Genomic DNA, 11,795 nt, shown 5'->3' with positions numbered 1-11,795 from the left:
GGGGTAAAAATACAAGTCGTGCGTCCGGACGCTCCCCGCCAACTAAACGCAAGAGGGACTCAGACATCAATAACATCTCTCTCATCAATAAGAAATTTTGATGGAGTTAGACTGCTTAATTAAATAGGTTGCCTTGAAGTTATTAGGCTTTCTGAATTTATAATATCCAATGACCCCCAATGGAGAACATCTGAAGGAAGACTTTTCAGCATCTCCGTCCACAGGAAAGCGGCTCGGTCAGACAGAGAATAAGACTTGGAGGTTTCTTATCTTTCAGTGATGGCTATCAACACTGACACTGCCTTTGGGAAAAGCGCCCTCGGCGAGAGGGAAGTTTCCAATCCCAGCGATTTCCATGACACGCAGAAGCTGCTGAGCACCGCGACCACCGAGCCCAGCGGGCAGAGCAACATCAAGCCGTCCGACTCCTTCTCCCTCAACATCAGAGGGAGCGTCCGGTCCCTGGACTCGGACCAGAACGGACACAGATCACCGCTGAAGTCGGGTTCCATCGGGCAGCTGGCGGCCACACCCAAGTCCTTGTCCCGGCTCAGCCTGGGTCCGCTGCCCTCCCCGGTGCCGCCCGGTTCCTCACCCCCGAATTACCTTTGGCTCGCTGTGCTGTCCTGTTTCTGCCCCGCCGTGCCGCTCAACATATGTGCCTTGTGGTATGCAAATGTGGTGAGTGTTACATTTATTTACATCTTTTATTTACATCTTGAGTTTTCTTTTCTTGTCTTTCTTTAACACAACGTGGATGATTATTATTATTATCATCTGTCTGTGCTTCAGTTGCTCAGGTACATTCTTGTAATCTGAGTATTTTCAAACAGGTGTTTTGCTTTTATGCTGCATTTAAATAATTCATTGTTAATGCCCTCTCTGCCCCTTCCTTTCCCCATTAGTCGAGGTCTGTTCTCCATACAGGAGATATTGAAGGAGCGAGGAAGTATGGGCGCCTGTCTATGCTGCTCAGCTGTCTGGCAATGCTGCTGGGTGTGGCTATCATCATCTTCATAGTTTTAACAATAGGTATGATAGCAAAATATAAAACAACCACACACCCTCAGAAGTATCATTTCAAAGCTGCTAATGTTAATTTCTCTTTTCTCTGTCAGAGTCCCAGCAGTGAACTGAGGGATGGAAGGAATCTCCTTTAAACTTCATCTGATCTCACATTTGCACAGAAGAGAGAGGAGTAGGAAAATATTCTGAAAAAGAAAAAGCACACAATCTGAGTTGAAGACATGGCAAAAACTTCCTGCTGTGTCTACTATGGGCGAGAGAAAGAAAAAAGGGGGGAAAGTTGCAGGTCGTTTCTCTTTTTTTCTGGTAACGCTCACGCCCAGTAACCCCACAAAAACTCAGGAACAAAGAAAGTAAAGTGACAGCTGCACACAGTCCTAGTGTCGGATCATCAGAGAGCACACTCTGTGGAGAAACTGTAAAACTCCTCATAGTCCAAATGAGCAGTGCACTGAGGTCCACACCTGCCTGACACACAAGACAATCAATATGGAACTACATTTTGCTTATTTAAAAAAATCACATGCATTAGACTAGAGGCATTAGGTAAGAGGATGTCCTAAAGACTAAAGACACATACCATCATTATCAAAAAACAAACACAAAATAAGATTTGTATGTGTAAAGACTAATTGTGTTCAGACAAAAACAAAAAGACATCAGTGCACCTCTCTGTAATTCTCTTTACATTTGCAACAAAGTACGGACTGGCGCTTCTTTCTGTTCTATCGGCACGGGACTTTTGTGTCTGTGGGAAGATGTATAAACCGATTTCATACACTGTTTACATCACGTTTAAAACTCATGTATGTGCATCACAACAACGCCCTGCTGCAGTCATAGTGTGATATCCTGCTTTGCGTGTTGCACAGATTCTACAGAACTGCCTGGATCTCCGCACTTCATTACGTTTACGATATACTAACAAGATATGAATGGGTTCGTTCTCCCTGTATGCACTGTTCTTGGCACTCTGATGTTGATGTTTATACGTTTATACTGTATGACTGGTTTACTGTGCCATAGTTCTGCATGTCTGAAATAAACTTGAATGAGCATGATAATCCAGCTCACCACCTTTATTTTATTAGGCAGAGCCGTTAGGCTATATAAAGAAGTATGACAACAACAGTACACAATCCCAGTAAAATACTACTTCATACATTTATTAAGTGTTAAAATTAGAACAGTATAGAAGCAGCAAGATGGAAATGTGATCATAATTCAGAAAATAAATAAGCTCTCTAATCTGAGTTCAAACCCTTTTACTTTCAATTAAGACTTAATGTGATATAGATGTCTTTTCAGAATAAAATTCTTTCTTAATTCTTGAAACCGTAAAGAAAGGGAAATTACAATATAACATAGAAAACAAAAAATAAAATAAACACTTGGTCTGAGATACAATGAATATTTTTTAACAGTCAGTTGACCATCAGTGGAAAGTGTAGAGCATCAGGAGTATGGTGCAGACGCCAATCACGCCGCCTAGAATTAAAGAGTCCCGCCTCTTGCGCAGATTGATTTTCTGGATGAGACTGTTGATGGCGGGGAAACGATCTAAGGGGCGGGGAAAGTGTGGTGAAGGAAAATAATTAAGAAGGGTTTTCCTGCCTTACAGTGACTAAGAGACTGAAAGCAGCAAGGAAAATACATCAGCAGGGCTCCTAATGATAGCAGGAAAAAGAATAAATGGAGCCTAATGGGGTAGCCTACTGTGCCATACCATCTTTCACTGTATGTGAGGTTGTGTTATTCCTGCTTTATTTCAATATGTAAAATGAAACAAACTTGTACAAATGTACTGCACACGTAAAAGAAGGTCAGGTGGACAGAAAAGGAGGACACATGATTCAAACGGTACAAAGGATACTGGCCAGAGTTGTGACCCTGGTTTGAATCGACTTCAACATCCCACGCTGAAATGTGATGTTCTCTTTGGTAGCCATGGCGATGCTGGAGAGAAAGAAACCATGAGGGATGAGTGGCAGGAAAAGATGCATATAGCAGTCTTCACAGCATCACATTAAGTTGGTTTCTGTTTCGGCTGAGGAGCCAAAAAGTAGGGAGGTATGGTCTGTTTTAACAGACCTGAATGTGCTGTGTTTGCTTCTGATGTGTGAGTGCGTGAGAGTAAAAGGAGACGGAAGGAGAATGAACGCGGCAATAAAGCTTACCTTATTGCACTGTCAATAAGACTATCTGAGCTGTGAACATGAAACAGAAAGAGAGAAAAGAGAAGTCAGATCATGTCAATTAAAACACATTTATTAGCACTTTATTAACACTATTTCTCCTGGCTTAAGATGCTTAGGAGTCATGAAATTATACTACAGTACACAGGGAAACCACAGCTCTTTGGTCTGTTATCATAAAAGGAACACTTCCTGTAAATCCTGCGAGACAGGAGAGAAAGTGCTGGTTAATGGAGGATTTTTGGGATCTAATTGGTCAAGCCAACCCCCACAGTAGCAGAAGCCAATTAATCTCTATAATTTAAATCCTCTGAACACACAGATAAGACACAAATATGGGCGATAATGAGCCTGAACATGCACAGACGAGGTTTATATCAGCTGCCATTAGCTGCTGAGATAAGATACTGATAAAGGCAGCAGTGTGCATCATGGCTGACTCCACTGGAGACCAAAAATCAATACTGCGCTTTATACTCCCTCCGTCTATTCGTCCAACTCTCCCGCCATCTATCTACTGCTGTCTTCTGCCTTTTCTCTTTACTCTTCCTTCGCTGGCAGAGTCCACAGGCGAGGGACCTTCTTGCTCCTTTTTGTTGGTTATTTTTTCTTTCTTTACTTGCTATTGTCTTTCTATGTCAAACTCCTCCATTTAAACCTGGTTTGTAAGGGCCCAGATTGGCTTGATGGTGACATTACTGCAACTGTTCAGTTATAAAAGTTATAAAATAAGTTTCATGTGCTATAGATGTCTCCCTGTCTGTGGATGGCAGTCGGCTGGATGGAGAGCAAATGACTGCGCACTATTAAGTCTCTTTGTATTGTTTTTTTAAAACTGTAAAGCTGCATTAACTACAAAGCTTTACAAGTAATGTTCTGCCACAACACAAAAAACACATAGTCACACAAACAATTACAAAACTAACAACACTCAAATAATTTTACACACAAATTCCTTCACTTTAAACAGAAAACGTGAGTCAAGCCACCAACAACAGAAAGTACCACTAAGAGAAGCTTTGAAGAATATGGTTACAATAAAAGGCATGTGACAAAACTAAATAACAAAATCTCAGCATATTGCAAACAATCCTCTCATCAATCCTCTCAATCTTATCTCATAAGCTAAATCAATAAAACTTGTTCTAAATACAAATAAGAATGTCAATAACACCGACATAGTTACACCTACATAGGGATGAAACGGTCATGGTTTGTTGATAAACCACACTAAAATACACAATGATCAGTAGTCAGGGTTTCTGCAGGTTTCACCAAGTCAAATTTAAGACTTTTTAAGACCTTTTTAAGACCACTATGAATGAAATAAAGACCTATATCACGACATCAAAAAAAAATAAACGTACAAAGGAAATTCAGTAACAAAATTACTTGCAGAGTAAATAAATGTATTCAAATTAGGGTTGGGTGTCTACAAAATTGGCATCGGACAATGTCAACAATGAAACACAACAGGATGGACGATGACACTGAATAGCTACGTAATTATCAGGCTGGTATTCAGCGCACCTGCTGCCTTGAAAAAGGAACACAGATGGAAAAATCAAGAAAAATTACGAGTTCTGTGTCTTTTCGGAGACATTATAAAACATAACTTACTGCTGACGATTAATGGTTCAGCCCTATGTGTTTCTGAAAAAATATCGGCCGATGTATCGGAATATCGGATATAAAAAATCCTCAAATATTAAAATCGGTATCAGACTTAAAAATCCCACATTGGTATTATTAGACTCCAAATAGACTACATGTTATGAATAATGATCAACAGGTAGAGACAGGACAAAAAGAAGGCGTCTTGTACATAAATAATTTAGAACTTATTACCGTGTGATCACTGTCACACACGTTTTAATGGACTTCATGAGCTGACAAAGTAAACGGAGTACAAGCACAGCGATTTTAACTGCTTTTTTTTGCCTGGAACCTACAATTGCTGATGCTCCAGATACTCAACTACTCTAAAGAAGGCCAGTTATATTGCTTTTTTAATCAGCACAACAGTTTCTAAGCTGTGCTACCATGATTGCAAAAGGGTGTTCTAATGATGAATTAGCCTTTTAAAATGATAAACTTGGATTAGCAAACACATTGTGCTGTTGGAACACAGAGCTAATGGTTGCTGAAATTGGGCCTCTGTACACCTCTGGAGATATTCCATTATAAATCAGCCTTTTGCAGCAGCAATAGTCCTTTATTAACAATGTCTACACTGTATTTCTGATCAATTTGACGTTATTTTAATGGACATAAACTATGCTTTTCTTTTGAAAATAAGGAATTTTCTAAGTATCCCCAAACTTTTAAACAATAGTCTATGTCATTTTTTCCAATGGTTGTATATGTTGTTTAGGTACAAGGCTGTGTTGTCTTTCTCATATGGTTTATTTTATGTACAAATGATGTACAGCACATATTTGAGTGTGAATAACTTGCTTTCATTCACTCACATTCCTGGTATTTTAACAGGACAAATCACAGCCAAGTCCAATATTAGATAAGTCAGTAATGTTATTGTTCACAATCACTCTCTCCCTGTTAAGATTCTGTGGAAATGAGGGCGTAATATGAAACAATAAACCATTCTTTGAAATACATGATAAGACCTGTACACCTGAGAAAGCACAGCGCTGTTTCATCAGATAGACCTCACAGAACAGGTCAATCAGACTCTACATGTGTCCGTCTCTAACTCTGCTTCATGTCTGGGCCAGCTGCACTGCCTTCATGTGTTTTTGTGTTGTTTTATATTGACATGTTACGTATTGAACTGATGCTGTGTCCCAGATGTGATCATGCAGAATCATCCTACATAAGAAACGTTACAACCAGACAGTGACAAGTGTGTCACATATGCAAAGTGTTAGCATGGGGTTTAACAGCGCAACATTTTTTCTGTCATCACTTTTCTTCATCTTTTCAGTTACATCTGTCTACACTTTAGCTCGACCAACATCTCACAACACTGGGGACAATAAAAACATCTCCATCTGTTGCAGTGAAGGGAAGATAGTTGCTGAGAATGAGTACCATGTTAAAGTAAGTTTAACTCCTGCACACTGAGAGAGACTTTCCACAGCATGTTTATCTGAGTGTCTAAAGTGTAGCTTTCTGTGGGATCATCTGGACATTTTTATGACATTATCCTAGGGCTGGGCAATATGGCCAAAAATGTTATCACGATAATCATGTCATTCGATATCGATAATTATCACATTAAATGTCAAATCATTATTTCTTTAAAGTTTAAAGGCTGATTTTGCTCCTGATTAAAAGTTGAAGAAACCAGATGGTTAATTGTGGATTTAAACTTTTCTTTATGGTCAGAACATGACAAACACTTGATGCCAAACAGTGGATCACTTAACAAATCTTTCAAAACAGTATGAAATTTTTTTTTTCAACAAATATGTATGAGTAAAATTAAACTCTTTTTCAGTCCCTTTTCTTTAATAAAAATAAATATCTTAATAGAAAAATTTAGTTTGTTTGATCCAAATGAAAAAAAATCAAACATATATTGAATATTTATTAAACATTTATATTGTTATTGAGGACAATATCACAATAATTATTGTTATTGTTTTATTGTCCATCCCTACATTGTCCCCTTAAATGTCTACTTCTCTACAGGTGATAATGGAGCAACTGTCTCTCTGGGTAACATCAGCAACATTTATGTTTTTTAAAAACAAACCCAGGATGTATTGATGAGAGGTCAACTACACTGTGACAGCTTGTTATCTTTCTCATACACTGGGAACATGCTAAAAGAGGTGGTTTATTTTGATTCATTACTCATTAACTGCTTTTGATCTCTCACATTCCTGGTTTCTGGTAACAGGGCAAATTGCAGCCAAGTCCAATATTGGCAACGTCAGTAATGTTACACTTGATAAGAACTCAGGATCTATTGGATATGGGAACGGCATTAACATTAGCTGAGGTAAGAAGGAAGATCACACACTATTAAATGTGTGCATTTAACATGTTAGTGTGTGTTAATATTTTATGTGAATCTCATCTTGCTCTCCCTTTTTTCTCTCTTATGAAATTGCTCTCCAACGGATCGTAAACCACTTGGCTAAAAATTATGTTATGGAAATATCTAACAACGCAATAGGAAACGCATCACGTTTTCTCTTCATTTTAAGCTGAGCACTGGGAACATGAGGAAGATATATTATTCAAAATATAGTAAATATGATCACCAACTGAAATACTTCTGTTTAATTAGGATATACTGTAAAGCAACCACAATATATACGGCCCCTCTATATTGATTTCCCACACAACGCGATGCCAACGCTGGGGGCGGCACAATAACATTCAAAGTCATTGTAAAGAAGCAGAGGCACACGATTTCCTGCAGGGTGGCGATGCAAAGTGCGCAAACACCCGCAGTCAGACTGGAATCTGCTCTGATAACCGGGCCGTTACCCAGAGGGCGGATCAGAGTTAAATGCTTTTACGAAATTAACTTTTTACTTGTTTGTTTTGGTGGGGGTGGATTAAAACGTTGATTTATCGTCACCCCCGCTTCTCAGCAGCAAACTGCCGTGTTTCTGGCCCCCTTGTTGTTATTGTAGCTGCCAGATCTCTGTTGGACTACCTCATATTTATACAGACTGGGCAAAACAGGAGAGAGAACAGTAAGTGAGTTGAACTACCGGGTAAGTTTTGAAAATGTGTGTCTGTTACTTGATTCCAGCCATGGACGTCGTTAGGCCCATTGCAGGGGGGCTGAAGCTACCCTTTTGTTCAACAGAGGAGAAATGGAAGAAGAGAATATGTCTGTCCCTGTTTACTTAACATCTTCACTTCTTTACTGTTTGTTGACATAAGTGTAGTTCTCATACAGTAACAAAAGATGTGAGAAGTTTTTGCAAGCACAAGTTACACATACCCGGGAGCTAAGCCCTCCCTGTCTTTCAATCCTAGTGATGTCCTTGATTCCAGCTATTGTTGTACTTTACCATGAAATAAGTTAGCATAGCCCTGATCAATGTGAACTCCATTCAGAAAACAAGCATTTTGTAAGCTTGTAATCTTGCTGACAGACCTGAAAAACATGACTTAGCATTTTTACCAAATCGGCATAATGGTGTAGTTGTCTTGGCATCAGTTTGATCCGTTTATTGCAACTAAATCATCAATCTGAACTGTAGTAATGGCGGGTTGTGTTTATTTGCATTGTTGCGTTGTGTGTGAACACTTGTTCGAGTAGTCCAAATGGCAACAGTCTCCATTCAGAAATTTGACGAGGTGGGTTTGACACCTCTAAATCACTGCCTGCATCTATAAGTATTACAGTGATTTAAACAGAAATATACAAACATTTTAAAGTAAATGGCATTCCAGTCTGACTATCTGACTAGTGAATTGGTATATTATGAGAGTGTAGCAGCAAGGTGGGGCTATGTCCCAAACTATGGACAGAGATACGATTGATGCTCTGATGCTACTGACAAGAAGACAAGTTCAACATTTCAAAAAGAAGCTTAAGAGGTAGAGTAAGACTCTGTAGTACTAAAATTCACACTGTGTGAAGAATCGAAAGGAACTCGAACTCTGAGCCAACTTCAAGATGATTTACTTTCAGAGACATTTTAACAACAGCAATATAAAAGGAACAAAAAACTTCAGTTAGAAAACCCTTGTTAACAATGGCCTCAACAAAAGTGACTTTAATATGGAGCTTGAATCCTAAATTTGCCAGCTGTGAGTTGATGTTGGTGACTCTAAAGGCAAGAAAATAATTATTTAAAACAAAGAAAAGAAAATCCTTTTTGTTTCTTCCCAAAAATATGATTTTATGTCTATGCTGCTCCCAGCCACCACATTGCTGACTCACAAGTTTTAGTTCCTGCTAAGAGTTAAAACTGAAAGTGAAGCTTCAGGTCAGACAGTCGCTAATTTCAGAACTGAAACTTGTGAGTTTTGGTGGTTTCAGTAAAAAAAGTATTAAGTCTGAAATGGTCAGTAATTCATATTAAACATGCCAAATGAACATCAGGGTCTTCCATGAAATCACTTAAATAAACAAGCAGATTTAGAAAATATTGGGTCGATAAAATATACAGAGAGAGCTGCTTAACAGTACTGGCTGAAAAGATATACTTAATATTAGATCTGATCTGTGATAAACCCGTTAAATTAGTTCAAAAATCAAAACAGTGGCTTGATTAGCATGCGAGGCACAGGAATAGTGCAATTTCTTTGAACAGATACGTGTTGTGGTGGCAGCCCAGCTGACGGTGAGTGTCCTGTTTCTTTCTCGTGATTCTGTTTTCCCCTCGTGTTTTGGCCTGCCTGTTTGTGTCTCCTCCTCTCCCCCTGCGTGTGCCCTCCCTCTCTCTCTGCTCCAGAGCACAGCTGACAGTCCGCACCTGCACCTCATCAGACCGGTTCTCCACACAATCTCTGCTTGATCGTCGTTGATCCAAACCTGGCGCCACTTCTTCACTCAAGCTCTTGCGTAACCTGCATCATCTTTGTTTCCCTGTTCTTGGTAGTCCCCGTGTCTGTCTGTCTTCCCTCCAGGTTCACACATCTCTGTCCCTTGTTGTGTCAGCTAGGCTCGCCACCCTGCCCTCTCCCGTCGGACCTCATCCACGGTGTCCTCGCGGCTCTTCCCCATGCCTAGCCAGTCAGCCTGCCACCACAGTCCTCCACCAAACCCCCAACCCACCCAGTCAGTTCTCCCCGGCCTCCTCTCTTCGGTCCCCAGTGCCCCCCGGCTCCCTTGTCTCAGTGTCCTCGGTTCCCCGTGCCCGTGTTTCCCCGGCATCTGCCTCTCCCTCACCTCCACTCCCTCAACCCCTCTTTTCCTTAATAAAACCTGTTCATCCTGAGCGTTGCGTTTGGGTCCACTCTGTCCACACCATAACAGATACGTACTTGATTGATATTTATTTATGGGCATGTGGTTCTTGTCTTTCTGTTTTGCTAGACCCATGGCAACATAACTATGTATCTGATTTAGTTAAAGGAAATAAACTTTTTTAATTTTTGGGGGACCATTATAGAAAAACAATACGACACACTAAGACAGAGTACTTGGAACAATTAGGTTGGAGCTGACAATTGACGTTAAAGGTAAATTTGAGTGTTACTATACTTTTATGTCAGGTTGTTGACAGTTTCATTAAATTGCTGTTTCATGTGACTCTTACAGGAGGTCTTGGACACAATTCTGCTCTGGGTAACACCACCAGCATCAAAGTTAAAGGAAAGAATATCAAAAAGGGATGCATCGGGGCAGAGAACAGCTATAAAATAGAAGGTGATTTATTTCATGTATTGCTGGGATAGTAAAAACAGTTTATTTTATTACTCATGTTCAGATATCAGCATCTTTATGGCAAAAATTTAAGTTTCTGTGGCTAACTTTTTATTCCTTTTCTCAATCCTTATATTCCAACAGGAGGACTGGGAGTTCATACATGTGTTGGCAACACAACTAATGTTAAAGTCGGTGAGAACTCAGGATCCATTGGTTGAGGGAATCATGTTAACATCAGCTGAGGTAAGAAGTCATAGATTTACACATCGTATCAGATGTAAATACATGTATTCTCAAATGTTAAATTCATGACTTCCAATTTTCAAATATACCAAAAATGTCATTCATCAGATGAACGTAAAAGTGTAATTGAAAATAGTAATGAGATTAGCATCTGTGCAGTGAGATTAAGTTATTTTTATGTTTAACAGGAGGAAAAGCAGTCAGTATTGGCAACATAACTAACATGGCACTTGGAGACAATGTAGGATACATTGGTGCAATGAACACCTGTAATGAGTGGCGTGTACTTTGTGCCATATTGTCAGGAAGTTAACAACAAATAGGCACCTTCATGATTTCAGATTCATTACACCATGTAATAAGATTATAATCTGTGCACTAAAGATATCAGTCAGATCAACAGTTTATGTGATTGCTTCCTTTTTATCTCCACTTCATTGTATTTGACCAGGAGGTCAAAGTAGACAATGGCAACTTAAGTAACATGGGTGCTGGATCCAATAAATATTAAACCAAAACATTGTACCCTGGTTTGTGATACAGTGGGGGAAATAAGTATTTGACCCCTTGCTGATTTTGCAGGTTTGCCCACTTACAAAGAATGCAACAATCTACAATTTTAATCATATGTACATTCTAACAGTGAAAGACAGAATCCCAAAGAAAATTCCAGAAAATCACATCATATGAATTTATTAAAATTGATAACCATCTGATGAGGAAAAACAAGTATTTGACCCCCTGGACAAACAGCATGTTAATATTTTGTAGAAAAGCCATTATTGGCCAGCACAGATGTCAAACGGTTTTTATAGTTGGTGACAAGGTTTGTGCACATTTCGGCAGGGATGTTGGCCCACTCCTCCCTGCAGACAGCCTCCAAATCATTCAGGTTCCGAGGTTGTCGCCTGGCAACTCGAATTTTAAGCTCCCTCCAAAGATTTTCAATTGGATTCAGGTCTGGAGACTGGCTAGGCCACTCCAGAACCTTGATGTGCTTCTTCTTCAGCCACTCTTTTGTTGCT

General features: G+C 39.6%; 2 protein-coding genes across 2 annotated transcripts in view; one reads left to right on the top strand and one right to left on the bottom strand.

Annotated features, from left to right (window-relative positions):
- Positions 1-66: 66 nt before the first annotated feature.
- LOC123963938 (trafficking regulator of GLUT4 1-like) lies at positions 67-2,090 on the top strand. Its single transcript, XM_046041060.1, has 3 exons — positions 67-681; positions 906-1,032; positions 1,119-2,090. The coding sequence occupies exons 1-3, from the start codon at positions 280-282 to the stop codon at positions 1,130-1,132; spliced, it is 543 nt and encodes a 180-aa protein (XP_045897016.1). The 5' UTR covers positions 67-279; the 3' UTR covers positions 1,133-2,090.
- LOC123963937 (Golgi SNAP receptor complex member 1-like) overlaps positions 2,091-11,795 on the bottom strand; it is a 19,010-nt gene continuing 9,305 nt past the window's right edge. Inside the window, exons 7-9 of the mRNA XM_046041059.1 lie at positions 3,204-3,233; positions 2,900-2,982; positions 2,091-2,586 (exon numbers count right to left, since the gene is read on the bottom strand). Coding sequence (XP_045897015.1) covers positions 2,462-2,586; positions 2,900-2,982; positions 3,204-3,233 — 238 coding nt within the window. The 3' untranslated portion in view covers positions 2,091-2,461. The remainder of the gene's footprint in view (positions 2,587-2,899; positions 2,983-3,203; positions 3,234-11,795) is intronic.

This window comes from Micropterus dolomieu, linkage group LG23, assembly GCF_021292245.1.
Source record: "Micropterus dolomieu isolate WLL.071019.BEF.003 ecotype Adirondacks linkage group LG23, ASM2129224v1, whole genome shotgun sequence".
NCBI classification, from domain to species: domain Eukaryota; kingdom Metazoa; phylum Chordata; class Actinopteri; order Centrarchiformes; family Centrarchidae; genus Micropterus; species Micropterus dolomieu.
Note: the sequence above shows the minus strand (reverse complement) of the source record. Positions and strands in the feature narration are given on the sequence as shown.

Excerpts from the sequence above, each read along its gene's own strand:
- LOC123963938 (XM_046041060.1), top strand. The coding sequence starts at position 280 with ATGGCTATCAACACTGACACTGCCTTTGGGAAAAGCGCCCTCGGCGAG. Across the intron at positions 682-905 it reads CCTTGTGGTATGCAAATGTG|TCGAGGTCTGTTCTCCATAC; the intron begins GTGAGTGTTACA and ends TTTCCCCATTAG.